General features: G+C 40.0%; 1 protein-coding gene across 1 annotated transcript; it reads left to right on the forward strand.

Moving 5' to 3' along the window:
* Positions 1-859: 859 nt before the first annotated feature.
* On the forward strand, positions 860-18,595 carry LOC111221245 (endoplasmic reticulum mannosyl-oligosaccharide 1,2-alpha-mannosidase-like). The gene is made up of 14 exons (XM_022744626.1): positions 860-1,069; positions 2,546-2,683; positions 5,814-5,922; positions 6,557-6,834; positions 7,112-7,257; positions 7,500-7,612; positions 8,167-8,358; positions 9,242-9,390; positions 10,164-10,352; positions 10,875-11,065; positions 12,615-12,735; positions 13,086-13,280; positions 14,728-14,859; positions 15,295-18,595. The coding sequence occupies exons 2-14, from the start codon at positions 2,582-2,584 to the stop codon at positions 15,502-15,504; spliced, it is 2,127 nt and encodes a 708-aa protein (XP_022600347.1). The 5' UTR covers positions 860-1,069; positions 2,546-2,581; the 3' UTR covers positions 15,505-18,595.
* Positions 18,596-20,908: the final 2,313 nt, after the last annotated feature.

The raw sequence follows: 20,908 nt of genomic DNA on the forward strand, positions 1-20,908 counted from the left end.
AGCACAGTTGGCTGCCCAGACACAGCTGTACCCAAAGCCTCCAGCTGCAGGACTTATTTTTGTCGACTTTCATTTAATTTCTCTTCAATAGTTCCCAGGACTGCACCATCCTCCACACATTTGTGCTTGCTCTCTCCAAGACCCAAACTACCTCCTCTGCGCCAACTTGCTTCACGTTTGTGAATAGATTTCAGGGCGTCTGTATTGATCAGTCATCTGTTTTGGACCAGTAGCACTAATAGAGATAGTAGCAGCAGCACAGTTAATTGTAGCAGTGCCTGTAACCTTTGCAGTGGTATCGTTACAATAAGAGTCGTGTTAGCAGTAGCATTAACAGTACAGTAAGTCGCAGTACAAGGGTGTAAGAGTTGGTGAAGCTAGCCTTCAAATGTAATTAAAATGAAAAAAACTAATACATGTAATTAATTCATTCTTCGTTGTTTTGCCATTGCCTCAAATTAAATAATTTCAGTTAACTGCCAGTGTAATCTGGACTTTTTTAGTCAGTTGAACATGCAGAAATGTAAACTATGTATATGTCTACAGGCAACCATGAAATTCAGCTATATGGAGTGGTTTCCTATTCCAAATGAATGAAGAATGGATATTTACTATATGTGTTTTTGAATTAAAAACACATATAGAAAACACATATAGACATGATATACATCACCTGCAGCACCAAAAAGTTCAGGCTGAAGTTTTATGTTTAGGGGTTGTAAAGGGTTAACTCTCAAACCAGTCAGAACACATGCATACGTCACGTGACGCACAGCGTCATCTCTCGCCAGCTTTTACATTTCCGCATTTGTCTGTGGTTTCCCACACGCTAACTATAGCCATGTTTATCCCAGTTTAGTTCGTTTGACGTTTCATGAAACAGGAGTTCATTTGCGTGACAGTGGGACGGGCTGCTGTGTTACATGTTGGTCTTTCTGTCAGCTGAACAGTGTCACTTTCCATTCAGAAACAAGGCGAGGGAAGCGAGCTAAGCCCCTCGCAGCTAGCTAACAGCTGCTTAGCTTTCAGGAGAGTAACGTCGCTGAGAGGCAGCCAACCAGGCACAAAGGTGAGGGGGAGGCAGCTGAATGTATGATATCTTTGTGATTTTGCCGGTGTGTTTACACAGCATGTCAGTAATGTGTGGAAAACGGGGTGAAAGCTACAGATTAGCCCAATTAGCTTATATAGCTTTCTTGCTGCAAATGACTAGTAGTCGGTTTAATTTTTTGCGTACATTCTTAAAATACCCTTTTAAAGATGTCAGCTGTCGTAAGAAGACTATTGAAGTAGCGTGCACGATTTACAAAGCAACCTATGTTATTGCCTTGTCAGAATTATGCTCCCTATAGCGTTCCTCTTTTTACTTTTAATCACTGATAAAGAGACACAGAGACCCTGTGAACACTTAAAGGAACATCACTAAACCCTGTGCGCCGATAACAATCAAAGGGCGTTCTAAGGTTTTACAGCCGCTTCCCAAAATATCACTCAAGAGTTAAGAGCTTGTTATCATCAGCTGTCCATGGTGCTGAAGAGGGTGGCGATGCATACATTTTAAAGTGAAACTGAGAGAGACCAAAAAAAAAAAACAGTCGTTGAGTATAAAAAGCCTAATGCACAATCAACAATCATGCTTTATTTTATATGACTTGTGTGTGTAAAGGAGGGTGTGTATTTTGATCAGTGCACATGCTGCTAGTTGTACTAGTTGTATTACTCTCATAGCTCAAGTAAAACTTCAGTGAGAAGTCTTAGTTTCCTCTCCAGAAATTTTTAACAATTCATGCAGGCTTTAGCAAATTAAAATTGCAGCAGCTGGAAATTGTCTATCAATGAAGAAAAGTCCTTACAGACGCGAGAACAAAACAGTTAACAAAACATCAGGAAAACTGACATGTCAGACAGATGAATTGAAAATAGTATTGAAGGTATTTGGCAGGTAATTGCTGCACATGGTGTCTGGGCATATGTAAATCAATTAAAGTTTGCAATAAACATGGCTGGTTTGTGGTAAAATCATGAATTTCAATCTTCTAACTTGACTTCTAACATGATGGCAGGTTCAAGAAAACTGGTACATCCCCTTTGTAAAAACCTAAACGTTCAGTCAGTTAAATAACCATATTCCAATAACCCTAATGTGGCTCAAAAAAACCATCCTATAATCCTACACTTTTAAGCAAAATGTAGCCTAGTTTTACTTTAGTTATCCTGATGTCTTTGTATCTGGTCCTCCACACAGCCATAGTCCAAGAACTTGAAAGCTGTACATTTATGACGCTATGAAACAGACAAAAGTAGCAAATTCTCACATTTGCAAAAGTGGAACTATTAGTGTGTTGCATTTCTACTATTTAAATCACTAATATGATTGATTGATTATAAAGATAGTCAGTTCATTTTATGTTGATTTTTTTTTTTTCCACCAGTCCTTTCAGCACAATATTGGGATCGACCCTAATTTCACCTTTCATGTTTTACATTACCCTTGCTGTAGTAATCTTAGTTAGTCTAATTGTGGTTTTCACTTTTCTGAGTGCAGCTTCTATGAGCTACGACTGTCTGCCCCGATCAGAGGATGTATCCGCCTTCCAGAAAGGACTTCATCTCTCTGACACTCAGTGATCCGCACAGCCACTCCTACAACAACGGCAAGCACCGCAGACAGTCCTGCTGGAGGGTGAGTGGTCCTGTAGTACAGTGTTTTAGATCATTGCTCTAGACAGAGCTGAGTTTTACCACTTTGACACACAAACCCCTATGTTTGATGCAAGGTCATGAGCTTGTGTTTGACCAGATTTCACCAGAAATGCTGTCACAGGTTGTTATAGTCACACAAGGCCCTTATCTGCATCTGAGGTCCATACACCTCTCAATCACAGAGTTATGGTTTATTGTAGGACGTTAATTGAGAAAATGTTCAATGATAAAAAGACCAGATACTTTAAATGCTGGAGAAATTAAATTCATCATATTGATGTAGTAATCCTGTAAATCAAATATTTCCATGAAGCAGTCCTGCTCATTGATTTGCAACATTGTCCATCATGGCCTAGTATGATACAGCCAGAGGTATTGAAGGGATAACTGCACTTGATATAAACAGCATTAAAAAAATCTAATTTCTTGTATTTTCACATGGCCCAGCCCTAGTTGATGGGTTTCTCAGTTGTGGCTGATTGTGAAGACTACAGAAAGGCTTCAGCTGCTGGTATCAACCTGCCTGGTTATGTTTCTGATGACTTCACTGAGATAGATGATCTCTGTCTTTATGAAATGTATCTGCCTTTGTGACAAATCGATGCCTGGGTTTCAGTCTTCCTTTCTTACGTTTCTTTTGTTGTAGAGCAGCCTGAACTTTCAAACTCCTCAGATAAAAGCCTCCCCTGAGCACATTGTGTCTGTTCACAACAGGAAGATAAAACGAATTCTTTGCATCTCGTCGTCTTTCTTATACCTCCCTTTTCACATTTTCTTTAATCTTGTTTTCTTTATTTTCAATGTCTTTCAACTCTCTCACCTCATTTTGCCCTCTGACTATGAGCGACCTCGTCTTCATTCTTGGTTTTCATACTGAGGTATATTATGTTACAGTTACCATATCACATCTCATACTTTTGTTTGCTATTCCTTCTGCGGGGGGTTTGAAACGCAGAGGCTTCGTTAACAGGTTTCCCCTTTCATCCTTGTTCAACTGGTCTTACAGCCTCGCTCTCAACGAGACTACCTTGTTTGTTCACTGAAATTTTCTGTGTAATCCATTCAGTTTTATCAGTTCAGTGGTCTTAGATGGAAATACTAAAAGATTAGAATTTCACCAATTAATGAGCTCTGTGTGTTCACAGCTATTAGTGTTGTGTTCAACACACACCAGTCATGTCATTTACCGTCTTGCATTTGATGCATATCATCTGACAGCAGTAGGCCAAGTAAATGTCAGGCAACAGTAGCTGGGACGTTCTAATCTCTGGAGCATTTGCGATGAAAATTGCAGATTTTCTGGAGAGTCAAAAATCTGTTGCTATTGAGAAAAACGGACAGTGGTGTATCCTGATGGACAACAGCCTGCAGTGATGCATATCAAGACACCACAGGTATGTGGGGCTGCACAGAAAGCAGTGGGCGTTTTGACATGCAGAAGATGCTGGTGTGCATTCCCTTTAGTTTTACAATATATGGCCTAAAACATGTTGTTTTCCCCCCAACAAATCTGCTTTATTTTAAACACAGTTGGACCATCTGTCACTTTCAAATCAGTGTCCACATTTATTTAAAAAAAAAACAGAAGGTTATGATTAAAAATAAGCTGTAATGTTTTCAACTTTCTTCCTTTATTTTACACCTTTGCATCCTTTTTGCAATCCTAGAACTAGTATAAAACATGAGGTATTATTTTGTTTTTATTGGTAATATTTTACTTTCAAAAACATCTGCAGATACCCTGATTATTAGGCAAAGCGCTTCTTTAATCATCAACAATCATCTTTTCATCAAAAACCATAAAACCATCTTCTCGTAAAAAACAAAAACAGCATGGTCAGCTCTCATCAAGGGAATTCATTTTGTATGAATTGAAAAGGCAAACCACTGCTCTCATTGACTGATCTATAACTTTTTATTTGGGAAGTATATCAACAGACATTTCTTCTATAAATCCAGTTTTATAGCAGAGACTGGATCTGGCTCTCCCCTGGACATGTGGTCAAATTTGATGAGTGTTTATGGTTCCTGAGAGAACCTCTGTCTGCAAATCATGTTGCTTTGAGTGGCTTGTTGGCTCAACATTCGCTCCACACACAATGAAAGGGGCTTCACTTGCCACTTGCTTACTAGTCACACTGGTTTTCTTGGGACACACGTCGGGTGTAAGCGCTGAAACTTTCATTGGTATGTGTGTGTGAGTGTGAGTGATTCTGTATTTCAACAGGCAGCCTGCTGAATGAATCTCCTGCCTCCAACCCAGTGCAGATAGAGAAATGTAATAATGGTCTCTTCTTCATTGTGCACTGTCAACTTTAAAGAAGGGAATGTAACATCTAATAACTACATTGCTGTTCACATATTCAGCTGATGTGTTAGGGAAAGACAGTTGTGTTGACAGTGATATACAGCAAATGTCTGATTAATAAAATATGTTTCTTGTAATAAAATATCCTAAACTCAGGGTTTAGTAGCTTTAGAGCTTTTGGCTGCATGTCTTAGTGCAAATCTGAGTATATTACATCTTGTCAAAAAGTATAACACTGGATCTTATGAGATCCAGTATTCAGAATAAAACCTACATTTTTGAAGATGTACCATCAGGCTGTGCTGAATGTTCTCATGCTGTTGTGTTAAATGAACTATAGCAAAGTAAAATGAAAACGTCCCCTGAGATAAAGTCTGTTGTGTGTTCCGTCACAGCTCGCAGACGATGGCTCAATACTTTCATGGTGTTGCACAGGTGTTAATTAGAGTAGGTAGCAGAGTGGTACCAGCCTGCCTGTTTGTCTTCTCTCCTGAGAGAAGCCTGAGTCTGTCCCTCCCTCTGCACTGCTGGGTTGCACTGGTTTAGTTTATTTGTGATCTCTCACTGAGCTTAGTGCCTCAGGTGGAGAGAGATGTTTAGTTTGTACAGGGTAAGCTGGACAAGGAAGGCCATAAGGCTTCTCCCTCTTTTACTTTGCTATTTTTAAAAGAAGCTTAAACAGATTTAAGATATTTTAGGACGGGGAGGATGATATAATATACTGACAAATGCTCCTGATTTTAATTTAGAGTTGTTAGACATGACTCAATGAGGTAAGTTCTGTTTGTTTATCTCCCTACAGAAATGGAAGCAGCTGTCTCGGCTCCAGCGAAGCCTCATCCTGTTCCTGCTGGCTCTGCTGCTCATATTTGGACTGCTCTCCTATCCAAGCATCACAAAGCAATGGGGAGGTAAACAATGCCCACACAATACTACACTTGCACACAGGCAGAGACAAGTCTGTCATTAATTCAAATGGTCCTGCTCCATGACTAGTTGAAGCTGATGCGTTGGATTGCCTGTTTTGTTGTGTTTGGAGACCCTGTGATAGTTAAGCTTTTTAAATTTAGATTAGTTTTTGTGTGCACCTGCTTCCTTGGACTCTTTTTACTTCTGTATGTGCTGTATTTGATTTTCAGCCCACGTACACACTAAGATGGTTAAATCTGAAATGCCTCTATTTCTCTCTGTTTGGGCATTCCATTCACACAGCCAGTGTTTTTTACACCCACAAGCTTTTCAAAAATCCCTCTCCAGAGAAGATAAATGTGAAAGCTCCTTGAGTTTTAGTTCGGACTGGAAAGACTGAGCTTTTGGAAAAGCATGATATATTGTGTGCCTGCCCAGACTTGGTCAGGGTCTGTGTGGTAGGGAAGTTTGGAAGACAACTTCCATCTTCATCTGTGGCCATCTCTGTGATGAGCCGGTTTTAATGCTATGATGTGTTTTGGCAGACAGTTTTAGACCCATAATTTAATCTATAATGCTTGAAATAGTGAGCTGCCGCAGTCTCAGTTTGCTTTCTTGTTCATTTTGTGTGTGTAGGGTTGGCGGACAGGGAGGACTGGCTGGAGCTGAATGACAGAGAGCTGAAGGCCATTCCTCCAGGTGTGAAGCCTGTGTTGGGTCCAGTTGCAGATAAAGCTCCCGTTCCTGTGGCGAGGCCACATGTGGGACCAGTTGTGGGACCAGCTGTGGGACCAGCTGTGGGACCAGCTGTGGGACCAGCGGTGGGACCAGCGGTGGGACCAGCGGTGGGACCAGATGCTGTGGCGGAGCCCAGAGGACCAAACACCCCCATTTTGGCAAAACCTCCCACTAAGGTCAGAGTTGTGTTTCTATGTATTTATTTCAGTGACATCAATCGACAATAAATTAAAACATAAAAACGCTAGAGTTCACAAATTCTCAGGATATTAGTTATCAGGTGTCCTTTGTGTAACATCTTGGTGAATTAGTTTGATGAAATGGTTGTAAAAGATCAGTCATGATGCTGTAATAACCTAGGTGGCTCACACATCTACAAATTTATTAATCCTTTACCATAAGGTGTTCATGTTGTCCCCTCATTTTTAGCTCTAGCCGTTTGTTTATCCACAGAAAAAGACATTTCCGAACAAGAGAGGTCCGCCGAGCCTACAGAAAGATGGAAACGTTTCAGATACAGTCGGTGGGGAAAAGCAAGAGCAGGAGGTTGTTCAAGATGGAGGAGGCGGGGATGAGGACAAAGAAAAGAAGATTGTCAGGTGATCTGTTGTTTGCTTTTTCCCCTTTTAAATGAATGTACAAAACAACTGTTTTGGAACAGTGGGGAAAAAAGGATGACTTGTTAACACGATGTTGCTTAGAAAATCAGAATCAAACATGTTCCAGCTGCACCGACGCCCTGTAACAGCTGTTTTTGAAATACGTGCATCAGAGAAGCAGTTATAAATAATTCAGGCATCAGGCGTCAAACATCAGATAGGTTTTTACTTTTGTTATGCAGCTGGAGAGGAGCGATGATTGAAGCCGACCAAGCCACTGAGCCTCCACCCTCCCCCAATGAGAAAGAAGCTGCAGCGCCCCCAGCCAACCCTGCTGACACTGTCCCACTAGAAGGTCAGTACTGAACTGCTGGACTTCTTACCAAGAGTTTTAGACAGCAAGGGCAAAGGGACATGAGAAATTAAGGTATACAGTCTGCAACTAACAATTATTTATTTAGTCTTTAAAATGCTAAAGATGTCCATCAAAAGTTCACTTCTTCAAACGTCTGACCAACAGCCCAAAACCCAAAGAGAACAATGATGTAAAACAGAAGCTGTAAGGTTTTGTCATTAGAAGTAGGGAGTAATGAAGGAAGGAGCTGAGAAAAGTTCAAATTTTTCGGGTTTTATATTTCCCCTCAAACGGATTCTTTAACAGTGCTTTGGCCAGCTCTACTGGTATATGCTGTTTAAAGCCCAGCACCTTTTTCTGAGTTAAAGTTTGAACGTGTCTAACAGCCCTGCTGTGCTCAAAGCAGCAGCATCAACACATGACACAGAATATTCTATCTGCTGAAAATAATTATAAAATGAGACGGGCACTGTAGAGGGCTTCCTCTCTCTACACAGACTTTTAAGATTATACTTTCATTTCTTATTCATTCCTTTGTGGGCCTTTGTTTGTAGTTTCAACTGGAAAAGTGGACAGACTGGAGGCAGTACGTGATGCCTTCAGACATGCGTGGAAGGGCTATAAGGACTTTGCCTGGGGTCATGATGAGCTCAAGCCCATTTCCAAGTCTTTTGGCGAGTGGTTTGGACTGGGTCTGACCCTCATTGATTCCCTGGACACAATGTGGATTATGGGCCTCAAAGAAGGTATTGTATGTCACTTATTCCCTCTCTCATGTTTTAATACAGTTGTCAAATGCAATACTAATATAGGCAGATGATATATATTTTGTTACAAATACCAAAAGTATTTGTTTTTTTTTTTTTGTTAAATTGAAACTTTTTCAGCTTGCACAGGTGCATCTTTGCCATAATTTTCACTGCCTGGAGCATATTTGTATCTGTTGTATCCACTCACATCTGTCTATTTGTGCATTATGTAGGTAATCGTGCAGTCGCTGAAGGTTAGCTTTGCATTTAGTTTTAACAAACTTTGAAGGGGAAGCTTCACTGATTTTATGCGTCAAAGTCTTTTTACAGATGTTGGAGTAGCAGTGCATATGTAAAAAAAAATATGTGTAAAACGTCCTGTGGCTCCAGAGGAAGCTGTGTGAGGTCTAATGTGTAAAAGTGATGGGATGTGGCGTTAGAAAGAAGTGAGCTTATCAGATTTCTGTAGCCCGCTACTCATCGCTGCATGAACCTCGTAACTTAAAGCTCCAGTAGCTGCTACTATCATACTACTACTTGCACAGGCAGTCAGCAGTCCAGTTGAATTATGGTAAATGTAGTGCCAGGATTTGAAAAGGAAGAAGAGTGTATGGAATAAAAAAGACAATAACTGGTTCAGCTGGTTTTTTTACTGTTGATTGTGAGTCTGTAAGGGGAGTGTGATGCTAATTAGTGGAATTTTCTTTGAAGAATCTGACAGAACATCAGTGAAGGACTGTCTCTGGAGTTGGTTACTAGACCACTTGATCAAAACAACAGCAAAACATCTTTAAAACGCCATGTTAAATTAATCAAGTGTAGTTCTTTCTTCTCCTCTCTATCTCCTCCTCATTCTTATACTCTGCCTCACTCCACACAGAGTTTGAAGAAGCAAAGACCTGGGTAGAGAAAGAGCTTACCTTCAACAAGAATGTGGACGTGAATCTTTTTGAGACGACCATCCGTGTCCTCGGGGGCCTGCTCAGTACCTACCATCTTACAGGAGACCAACTCTTTCTAGACAAAGCAGTGAGTCAGTCCATAACATACATTCATAGTGTCTGTTTTCTTATGTAGTGCAGTTGTTTTAGAACATAATGGTGCAGGGTAGTTTTAAGTTTTTCTAGACATCATGTTCAAATGAACAAGAAAACAACACTTGTAGCTTATTTGTGGACTTTTTAAAAAATTATTATTAGATCCTTTATTTGAAGACGTAGTTTCATTGAGTTCGTAATCTCTTTTTCAAGAAAGACCTGTGTACAAAAATAAACATATACTATTTATACTTTGACTTGTCTATAAAAAATAGACACACACAGGTAATTCACAGACATACATTATTCATTTTCACATTTAAGAAAAGTATTTTAAACCAGTTTTTCCAAGTTCAGTGTGAACAACAGGTACAGCTATAGTTAAAATGTCCTGTGACCCGACATTGTGACCAGAGAGCAAACGTAGGTAGTTTCTGCAGGAGAGCCTTATATAAACTACATACAGTGCTGCTCCCTTCTGTTTGTTATGGAGGACCATCCCACCTTTTCATATAGGATGCAATGGTGAGTGCGAAAAGTGTCACCTGTGATGAAGTGCAGTGCTCTGTGATACAGAGTCATGAGGCTTCAGGGTTATGGGAGAAGCGTGCACATATACAATATCACCATTATCAAAAGCAGATAATATTTCTGCTCATGGTGTCTTCATATTTATTGTTGTGGTAATGTTACTGCAAAATAGATTCCACAATACCTAGAAAGCAGAACTAGACCATCTATCTCTGTTCCTCTTTCCACTTAAAGAAAGATCTCGGGTCCAGATTGATGCCTGCCTTCAAAACTCCCTCAAAGATCCCATTCTCAGACGTCAACATCGGGAAGGGAACAGCCCACCCCCCTCGCTGGACGTCTGACAGCACGCTGGCTGAGGTGACGAGCATTCAGCTGGAATTCAGAGAGCTGAGCCGCCTCACCCAGGAGCCACAGTACCAGGTCAGGACAACACAAGGGTCTCCATAACAGTGCGCGCATCAAATAATTACATTTGACATTACTTTTAATTCTCTGAGATGGACTGTAAAAAGATTGGAGGTGGTTCATATTAATATTTCCTGGGTTCAGATGGAGGGTTTCAGTTCACTTAAAATCAGACATTAAGCACAGGTCGAAAACACTTGCGTGATTGAAGTGACAAGCATGACCTAGGATTTGCTTTAAATCCATCTTGTTGTCAGTGTATGAGTGATTCCAGAAACCAGAGCTCGCGCCTGAAGATTTTCAACCCAGCCTGACAGTAACTTGAATAAGATCTGTCATAACCTGAGCCAGCCCTCTGAGACATAGCTTTTGACGAGCCCAATTGCATCAAAGTGTGAAATAGCTAATGATTTTGCAATGATAAACAGCTTAAAACCATCTTTTTCAAACACATGAGCAGTAAGTGAAGTGAAGCTCAGGTTCACTATCTCATGTCTTGGCAGTAATGTCATCTCCTCTGTGGTTTTATCTTTCCAGGATGTTGTGAATGAGGTAATGAAGCTGGTCCACAAGCTGCCAGGCAAACATGATGGCCTGGTGCCCATGTTCATCAACACCAACAGTGGCCAGTTCACGCACAAAGGAGTCTTCACACTCGGTGCCAGGGCAGACAGCTACTATGAATACCTGCTTAAACAGTGGCTCCAGGGAGGCAAAACAGAAGACGAGTGAGTCCAGCTTTACTTTTCTGATTTAATGTTCTGTGATTCAGAGAAATATTTGCAAAAGCTTGTAAAAGCTGAAACAACAGAACCATAGGAAAGAAAACTTAGTGTATCGCAGCCTCTCTCGAAGTGTGGTCCGCTGACCACCAGTGGTCCACAAGTGACCCATAGTGGTCCGCGAGTAAATTAGTTAAAACATGTTTTAAATTTAGTGTTTCTCAAAACCGTCTGTGAGTGACCACATGCCTACTAGAAAGTTTCGTATATGTGATGTTTTCAATATTAAATCGACTCGTATGTAAATTCCAATTCAAACATTATTGGGCAGATATGAATCGGCTGTTTTAGAATATAGTTGGAACTCGCTGTAACGACTGTTTTGCGACGCTGCCAACTCACGTAGCTTTGCCAGTTTATAGTTTGTTTTACCATTTATGTTAAAAATGATCAGCATGACATTTGAAAGGAAATGAACCTAACAGTTAACCTGCCCTGGGATTGTGCTAAAATTCACCAGTTATTAGCAGCCTATTAACTATCAAACACAGAAAGAAGACAAAATCATGGACTGGAGGATTAAGACCGTGTCAATTAACAGAAAATCAAATAAAACCTCAGACATAATGGACACAACAGGCAAATGTTTAAGTGTGGAGTTTTAGTAGTAATTTAGTCACCATGACTGAGACTCGTGTTGCCTATGGTGATGGTGACATCCGGCCAGTGTTCATATGTGTGTGATCGTTCTGATGTTACATAAATAACAACACTAGTTGCCGTACAGTGTGTGAGCTGCAAAGTTTCCTGATTATCGAAACTCTTTACATGATTGAGGTGACCAGATAGCTGAGTGATTAAGGCTCTCGGGATCAAGTATTTTCTGAACAAAGTCACTGCTTCTATTTCTGGCAGGTCGGACTTTCTGTGGCATGTCATTACCCTACTCTCTGCCCCCCACTCACACACACACACACACACACACACACACACACACACACACACACACACACACACACACACACATATCATCACAAAATCTGAATCACTTTAGAGAGAGTACATCGTGTTAGAGCTGAGACATATTGCTAATTCACAACTTTTCAAAGTGCTTATCAAGACACATTTAGGATAATGACAATCAGTGTAAATTGTCAGACTCTACATCTTACAAGCTGCAGCTACACCGTTAATTTTTAGTGGAACCATATTGTGATGATATGATTCTGTTTTATTATCTGCTCCAAGTAAATTGGATTTGGTGACTAAATGAGTCTTTGAAGTTTCTGTTTCAAGCATGTGAAGACTTTTGTCTGATGTAATGTATAATAGTGGAACTCACTGCAATGTATTAAACATCACTTAAAGTATTTTACATGAGATCTTTTATTTACACTATTTGCTGTATCGTGATATATGTCGACGTGTTGTGACATTGTCAGCCATTCTGCCAGCCTTAAAACAAATCTCATTGAACTGACTGATATCTATAATATAAAATTGACTATTATTCACACAACTAATATTTCTATGTTAATCTGTGTGTTTTGTCCAGCCTGTTGGAGGACTACCTGCAGGCCGTGGAGGGAGTAAGAAAACACCTGGTGAAACAGACGGGGCCCAGCAGACTGACCTTTGTGGGAGAGCTGTCCCACAACCGCTTCAACCCTAAGATGGTAGAGATGCTCACTTAAAGTCAGTGTGTGAAATACAGGGGCTGTCAGGGGCTCACAGACCCGGTAATTAACTTAGGACCTGGACATACAGGAGCCTACTTTGGAAGTACCACACGCATGAACCCCTGATTGTCATAGTAAGGTATTTCACACGCTGCCAAAACTTGATAAACATCTACAGACAGTGACCATCTTGTTGAATCAATCAGCTGCTGTGCAAACTCATCTGCAGTCAGTCTGCAGTCAATCTTTCTCTCTGTTAGCCAGTCCGATCAATTCCAGCTCTCATTTCGCTTGTCTTTCTCAGTTCTTCACTTCATGATTGATCCCCCTGTGTCACTCTTCTACAGGATCACCTGGTGTGCTTCCTGCCAGGAACCTTGGCACTGGGGGCCCACAACAACCTTTCAGGGGACCACATGGATCTGGCAGTGCAGCTAATGGAGACCTGTCACCAGATGTACACACAGATGGAGACCGGGCTGAGCCCAGAGATCGCTCACTTCAGCCTGCAGGCCAGTGATGGGCGCGATGTTGTTGTCAAGGTGAGGCTAATGGCATTTGATTGTCCCGTCTTTCTTTATTTAGATCGTCATTAATAATATTTATACTTTTGTATTTCTTTTATTTTAAAGACTCCCCAATTTTCATGTACAACCTCTATGAAAAGGTGTTTATATTACTACCACTACTTATATTGCTTCTAGTACTTATTAGTGTGTCTGTTTTCGGTGTGTGCACAAACTATAAATTATAGCCTACATGTGATGTGATGTTGTAAAAAGACATGGACAGACATGGCTGGTGCATTATGTTTTTTGGGTTGTCTGTCCGTCACTGTGACCTCACAAAACACACTTTTGGTTTTGAAGCAAGAATTCATATGCTAATTTTGACAAAAGAGTTCCCCATGTTTATCATTTGACTGTGGACTGATGTGGATTTGAACTGCAACTTGACTGCTTGGTGGAGGCATAGAACTGCAAGGTGGTAGTTGTAGCTGTAGTATTTTTGTACTTGTCTCCTACTTGTACCTGTCTTCATCAACTTCAAATATAAGTATGAAACATTTTAAACATTTCAGGAGTTCATTGTGGTTCCAGGATTAAAAACTAAGGAAAACTGATGTCGGATCAGACATCATTTGTTTTTTAGTAATTCAGTGTGTGAACTAACCACTGGCTGGAAATGGGGAACATTTGTTAAACACTCCCTCTGATCAAAAACATGTTTTTCCTGTGGTTTCATGTCCTTGGTTGTTCAGTTTTCAATCCACAGGAAGATGCAGGTTCAGGTTATAGACACTTAATCAGGTAAGGTCAAACAAAATAAGAAAATGAAAAAAATTTCAAGTAACAAAAAAAATGAAGGAAATCATCATAAAAAGTTGAAGGTTGTTCCAGAGCCTTGGGGACTGGTGGAGTTGTTATTAGTGTGGACTCTTATTCAACAGCTGAGGGATTACTTGTACAGACAGGCTTTTCATAACTTTCTTTATTGTAGTTTTTATTCTTTCACTTTTATTAACTTAAATCCCTGTCTGAGAAATGTGTAGTGCTTCCATTAACTGAATTCTAAGATGAAGAACTCTTATAGTTTGTGGCAAAGTTAGCAGAGTCACATCTAGCCGCAGGATGTTTTCAAAACATTTGTTTTTTCTTGTTTCTTCGTGCTTGGAGCCATAACTAATCTCGCCAAGATGCTCTCAATTTTCTTTTTTTTATTTCTCCCTCAAAGCACTGTGAAGGAAGCACATACATCTGTGTGCCACTGCTGTCCAACTGTCTGCAGTGTAGTCACTCACTGAATTTTGAATCCGTATCTTATTTAATCTTAATGCTCTGTCGTTGCTTTCTTGATAAGTCTTGAAAATGCCATTTTCAGTTTCAGTGGCTTTGCCTAGTAAAATAAGGTCAAACTAAAAAACTGATCTTTATCTTATCACTTTTATTGATTGCAATATTTATTGGCACCTTCCTCTTCATCCTCCAGCCTGCAGACAGACACAACCTGCTGAGACCAGAGACAGTGGAGAGTCTCTTCTACATGTACAGATTCACCAAGGACACTAAGTACAGAGACTGGGGATGGGAGATACTGCAGAGCTTCAATAAATACACTAAGGTACTTCAGTTTAATCACCCCTTTTAATTATCCAGCCAATTAAATTACAGTTTATAGAGAGATGAGCCATATCACCTCTATTATATGAGGGTCAACTGAAATGTTGATTTTTTTTTATATTGCTTTGTTTTGGAGATCCAGGTGTGGTACTAAAAATTAAGATTCAGGTGAGAAAGATTTATTCTGACAGCAAAAATCACTGTGGTCAGATTTTTGACAAGGAAGAAAAGAAAAACAGGTCAACATGTCAGACCACAGTTACGAAAATATGACAAAGTCGATCTTCCTCTCAGGTTCACTGACATTGTTGGCAGGAAAGCCGAGTATGTTTTTCTGTGTAAAACATCTGGCAGCTTTGGGAAAGTTAAACTTGCATCCTCCATAGTGCTTTTTTTTCTGCTTGATTAAACCTCTGACTATATACCTCTGCTGCAGGTCTCCGGTGGTGGCTACACATCCATTAACAATGTCCGTGACCCTGTTAACCCCGGCCCCCGGGACAAGATGGAGAGTTTCTTCCTGGGTGAGACGCTGAAGTACTTGTATCTGCTCTTCTCTGACGACGTGGAGCTGCTCAGTCTAGACAAGTTTGTCTTCAACACAGAGGCCCATCCTCTCCCCATATGGCCCTCACCACCCAAGTGATGTCGCCATACAGTAGACGTCTGTTAAAATCAGACCCACAGAGTCCTGTATGAGTCAAAGACTGTCACTGGCGCTCAGCCGGGCACATCTCTAAGCAACCATCCAGGCTGGACTGCTGTGTCAAGCAGTGAAGCAGATCTGAGCTGTCCACCTGTACTTTGATGCATTTCCATGTGAAGGAGTTTTTTTTTTTCCCTTTTTCTTTACTTTTTCTAAGGAAGAGGTTTGTGTTAGAGCTGGTCTCTAATGATAAAAACTTTTTTTTAAATCAGTCGTGATGAGCTGGAGCTAACAGGAAACAAAAAGAAGAAAGTGGGAGTGCTTTATCACTTGGTGACGGGGAGAGTTCTTGTATTTACTCTTTGTGGTTATAGCAAATATGTTTCCCCCATGTGCGGTAAAACCCTCATTGTTCCTACATAGTCAGGTGTCATGACTGTGAAGGAGTCAACAAATGCGATGTTTGAAGGTGCAGTAACCAGTGATGGTAATGTATGGAGTATGTGAAGCTAAATTCATATTTAAACATGTTGCTCTAATAGAGGAATCACATTGTTTGCCCTTGCTTTGGCAACATTCAGTGCACTTGCTCATGTATTAAACTGATGTAAAATAAGTGAAGTTAGGTCTAGTTAGAACTTTTTAATCCCTCTCAGGACTTTGTTTCCCTGTATTGTCCCGTCCTAAGTGTTTGGGAGCAGTGGGCAGTTAAAGTGCAGCGTCAGGGACCAGTTTCACTTCTGAGGCCAGTGCCTTGCTAAAAAGCAAAGGCAGAATATTCCTAATAACTAACATGCATGTCTTTAATTAAGACTCTGAGGCCATCAGATTGAAACGGTGGCTATAATGCTTATTTTCACTCAAATGGGACAGTTAAAGAGCTGTGAAGCCCCAGAGAGCATTGCACTTCAGATTGATTACTTATTGGTTGATTACTTATTGGATCACTTTTGCACATGTAGCAATAATGGCTTAGATACTGAAAGACAAGAAGTTAAATCTGAAGCTCACTGCACACGCGCACCTTGTTGTGTGTTCAAAGGGAAATCTGGTTGTTGTATGATCTTTACATTTAGTGCGAAGTCATGTTTTTTTTTGTTTGTTTTTTTTTTGGTCGTGGTACTGTGACCTAAAAGTTTGAAAGTAAAGTGTGTATAAAGGTGTAATGAATGAATCAGTCCTGAATGATTTTCAGTCCAGGCTGAACACTTAATGACACAGTGTTTTACTGATGAATGTAGACATTTGTTCTGTAATTTTCTTTTTAATTTTGCATTTTTGTCACGGAGGAACACTAACATGCACGACTGTACCCTGCTTTTGAGTCTGATCCTGGTTTTGATTATATTCACACTTGTTTTATATGAATTAAAGGGGAATGGTCTGAGGCGACCATGCAATTAGATCAAAATAAACCGCCTGGGTACATTGTCATTTCCCCTGTCAGGGACGAGATACTGTACACACAGCCGTTCATTCATCCTCTCTCCATAGACGACTTGTTTAAGAAGTGAAGTTTGTTGAATTGTTTTCTTCATACTTGAAGGAGTTTGATTCATTGCTGTTTAGCAATCCCTGACTCCCTGTCAAATGTGATGAAGAGCATTGTGGGAGCTCTTTTTTTTTTTTCCATACGGTGATGTTGACAAATCATTTTGAAGGACGTATCCGGCCTCATGTGTCTGCTGCTTTGAAGATGGTTCAGTTCTTCACTCTAGAAAGGATCTTGAGTTTCTGTTTTGACGGACAGCAGTGTTCCAGTTTTCACCATCTTATTCTTGTTAATGAACTTCGTCCAACAGAGAGCCATATGCTAACCCACGCCATTGAATGTGCACCACGTTTGCCAACGCTCTGCTGTGCCTGTTGAAATGAATATTGTGCTATGGTGGTTTGTTTTTTGTTTTTTGTTTTGTTTTTTTTTTTATTGCTGCTGTATCAGTGGTGTTTATTTGTGAAGTGTTAGGTGTGAAAGTTTGATTTATGGCTCGTATTTTTACTCTGGATGGGTGGGTGAAAAAACAATATGGGTGTACATATTTTGTGTAAATTGTTTCTACTGAATCAAACCTGTGTGTCTGCTGGCGTTTGAGATATTTCCCGTCTTAATGTTCTTTGCCATCACATCAAAAAAGTTTGGCTTTAAGCAGGTCTTTACTCTTCTGCATTTCCAATGTTTTTTTTTTCCTTGAAATCTTTCATAAATATTATCATGATGGTTTAAAAACCCCTTTCAGACATGGAATTTGTATCATTTCTGCGTTCACCTGTCCGTTAAAGCTGTCAAAGTCTGTTCAATGTATGTTCAATGGATAGAGCTGCAATACTTGCACACTTAATTGCATGTGTAATTTATTCTGTCTAGTAATGTCCATGCAAAGTTAAAATATGCTAAGACATCAGTTTCACAGACTGTATGTGGAGAGCAGGCTGCATTAATGATGATTTAAGACTTATGAAGACTGATGTCTGATTTATTTTATTTTTTTGTTTTTTTATGTCTTTTGTCCACAGAGTGACCTCCATGTCTGAAAGGGGCCTGCAGATGCTCCATGACTCTTACCTAATTCTGTTATGGTTTTGATGAGTGTAATATTCTTAATGTAATTATACTACAACTAAATCTGCCAGCAACATTTCACACTTGATGGGATGAAGCTGGCATTATTCTGTCGTTCTCCTAGTTGTCATCAAATTCTACGAAAATCCAACAACGTGTTAGTCAGCTTCTTCCCAAGCCTGTCTGTGGCACTGGTTCCTTCTAAAAATGTAAATCTTCAAAGATGGCTCACAAATACGTAGTTTCATTTTTTTTTTTAAAGTCTCAGTAATTCCCTCAAACAGCTGGGCACTGTAGTTTTTAACAAATGTTATTCAAACAGGAGTAAACAGTGCATTTGTTGGGGACTATCTTCAGCTATGGATTAATATGCATTTGGTGCTCTAGCAGGGGCAAGTGAATGGTGTATGTGGGTTTGAATCAAAATAAGTTACAGGGTGTGTATATTATTGAAGAAACATCACCCAGTGCAACAGTGTGGCTCACTGATGTGTTTTCAATAGTTTTTGGAAACAGTGGAGCTCTGTGGCAAAGAGGAATAAGATACACGAGGCTTTGGCTACACAGGCAATACTTTGAAATATATTTCTTCATTGTTTTTGCATTTACATTTATTCATGTGGCAGATGTTTTTGTTCAAAATGATATACAATTGAGGAACAGTCCAAGCCACAGCAGATCGATGTGATCTTATTGTCTCATATCAACAAGGTGACAGATTTTGCCTTTCCATTTTTAAGATGCAAGTAAAGCAGCTTTATTTTTTAGCTTGATCTGTAGAAACCAGTAATACTGCCAGAGACAGTGAATGACAGGTTCTTCTCATTGATAAATATTCTGTTCTCTCTCTTATTAGCCTTTATATCATATATTCATAATCACTGTTTTGTGTTAAGTAACTGATGGTAACCGAAGAGATAAAAGAACACAAAAGACTCATTGAGCTCCACATTGAGCTCCATGGTGAGCTCCCACAGAACCTATTTAAATTCACTCAGCTCTGGCATTTCATATTGTAATGGTTTCACAGCTGATTGCTCCACCTTAAATATTCTTTTTTTTTTTTTAATGGAATCAGGCGGTCTAATCTAATCTGACTTTTTTTTTATATAAAAGTCTTAGAGTAGTAAAACGGATTCTGCAGAGGTTGTTTTGCAAAAGTCTGTGGAGGATTTTAAGGTTTTTTTTTAAAGTGGAGGGTTTAATGTACAGTATTTGATCTACTCTCTTGTCACCTGATTGGCCAAATCTCCCTCTTTTGATGAGACTGCTAATTATTCTTAATGTAATTATTAATGAATCCAAGCCATATCAAAATGACAGCTCTGCTATTTAGATGTATGTAGGCTACAGAACAACAGTGTTGTTGATTGTTTCTTGCCTGCAGAGGTTCCTGCTTCACTGGCTGTGACCCTGTGTCAGGGACTATCGACATGGATCAATAATGTTTTAGTGCTTGAAAAAAAGAAACACATCTTGACACAGCGGTCACTTCTCCATGGTGACAGAGCCGCTCTGTTGGCCTATAAGTCAATAATCCATCTAAATATTTTTGAGAAGTATTCATTTTAAATTAGAAATTACTTTTCACTTTTCTGTTTACTGCAGTTTTGAGAGCTGACACAGTTTCAGCACTTTCTCATTTATGTTTCTTCTTTTCATGGTTTCTTACTTACCATCAAACCCATGTTCACTGTACAGATGACTGAGCACTTTGTGGCTTATTGCAATGTTCACCAAATTCAAACTATTTTCCTGCCAACTACATTTTTAAATAAAGCTTTTCAGTGAACGTTTTGTACTGTATCTTGTTCTGAATTGATTTTTTTTTTCTCTCTGAGAAAACCCTGAAGAAGATTCATGGCTTCGGCACACTTCACTGCCTCCCCAGCACAGTAGAGGCTGTTATAATAGGCGATTAATTCCCACGGTTTTGAAATGAGACCTTGAACAATCACAGGCTAAATAAAACATCAAGTCCAGCTGCCTTTGACTCAGTATGTTGATATTTTCAGTTCTGCAACAGCAGGGGGCAGCAGAAACCATCCATCACTGTCCACACTACAGCCACTTACTAACGACTCTAATGAATGCATGGCTTACATTTGTTCTTCCAAGAAATGTTTTCCATCTTCGAGTAACAGAAGGCAGGGTGTCTGTACCCATGAGTCTTTGCAGCAGGTCTAAAAGGAGGCTTGTGAACAGTAGGAGGGAAAGACTCTCACATATGGTGCACTGTACTGCAAGAGCAGCATATGCCTGAGCCTGCTCTTTCTTCAGGTGCTATAGGTAAGTTTTCTCTGCTGCCAAATGTGGGAGTGGGTGGTGGTGATGGTCGCTCACCAAGGGGTTACAAGAGGTTATAATACGTCCTCTGAGCAGCTACTTCTTCAGGGCAGTACGGCCAGACTGGGCCTAGCTGGTTAGCATGCTGACTTCAGTAGAAGAAAAGGGTGAAGGAAACAGAAGGAAGACGACAGTTAACGTTGGTGTTAGCAGACAGCGCTTAAAGAAATAAAGCTTGATGCTTAATTTGCAATGTTTCTTCTAGACTGGTAAGTAAACAGCCGTTAATGCTAATGTTAGCTATGCAGCGGTAGCAAAACTCACAGCTCCTTTAATTTTTTTTATTTTCTTTAAATTTAGTAATTTTTCTGTTCTTTTTTTTTCTTATTTCGATATAACTTTGTTCATGAGAACTGCCTCCTCCATGTTGTTTCCACCTCTGGCACCATGTGACTCGTGTGTGCCTATTTGACTGACACACCATTCAGCGTGAACAGAGGTCCACGACTGATGTGTGTAACACAGTAAAACTGGTTTGCATTGGACAGGGTTGACATT

Source organism: Seriola dumerili, unplaced genomic scaffold (assembly GCF_002260705.1).
Source record: "Seriola dumerili isolate Sdu_G_001 unplaced genomic scaffold, Sdu_1.0 BDQW01000081.1, whole genome shotgun sequence".
NCBI classification, from domain to species: Eukaryota; Metazoa; Chordata; class Actinopteri; order Carangiformes; family Carangidae; genus Seriola; species Seriola dumerili.

What these genes read in the sequence shown, in the direction of transcription:
- LOC111221245 (XM_022744626.1), top strand. Translation starts at nt 2,582, where the DNA reads ATGTATCCGCCTTCCAGAAAGGACTTCATCTCTCTGACACTCAGTGAT. An exon ending in AAAGAAAAGAAGATTGTCAG is followed by an intron (nt 7,258 to 7,499) that starts GTGATCTGTTGT and finishes TTTGTTATGCAG; the next exon opens with CTGGAGAGGAGCGATGATTG. An exon ending in AACTCTTTCTAGACAAAGCA is followed by an intron (nt 9,391 to 10,163) that starts GTGAGTCAGTCC and finishes TTCCACTTAAAG; the next exon opens with AAAGATCTCGGGTCCAGATT.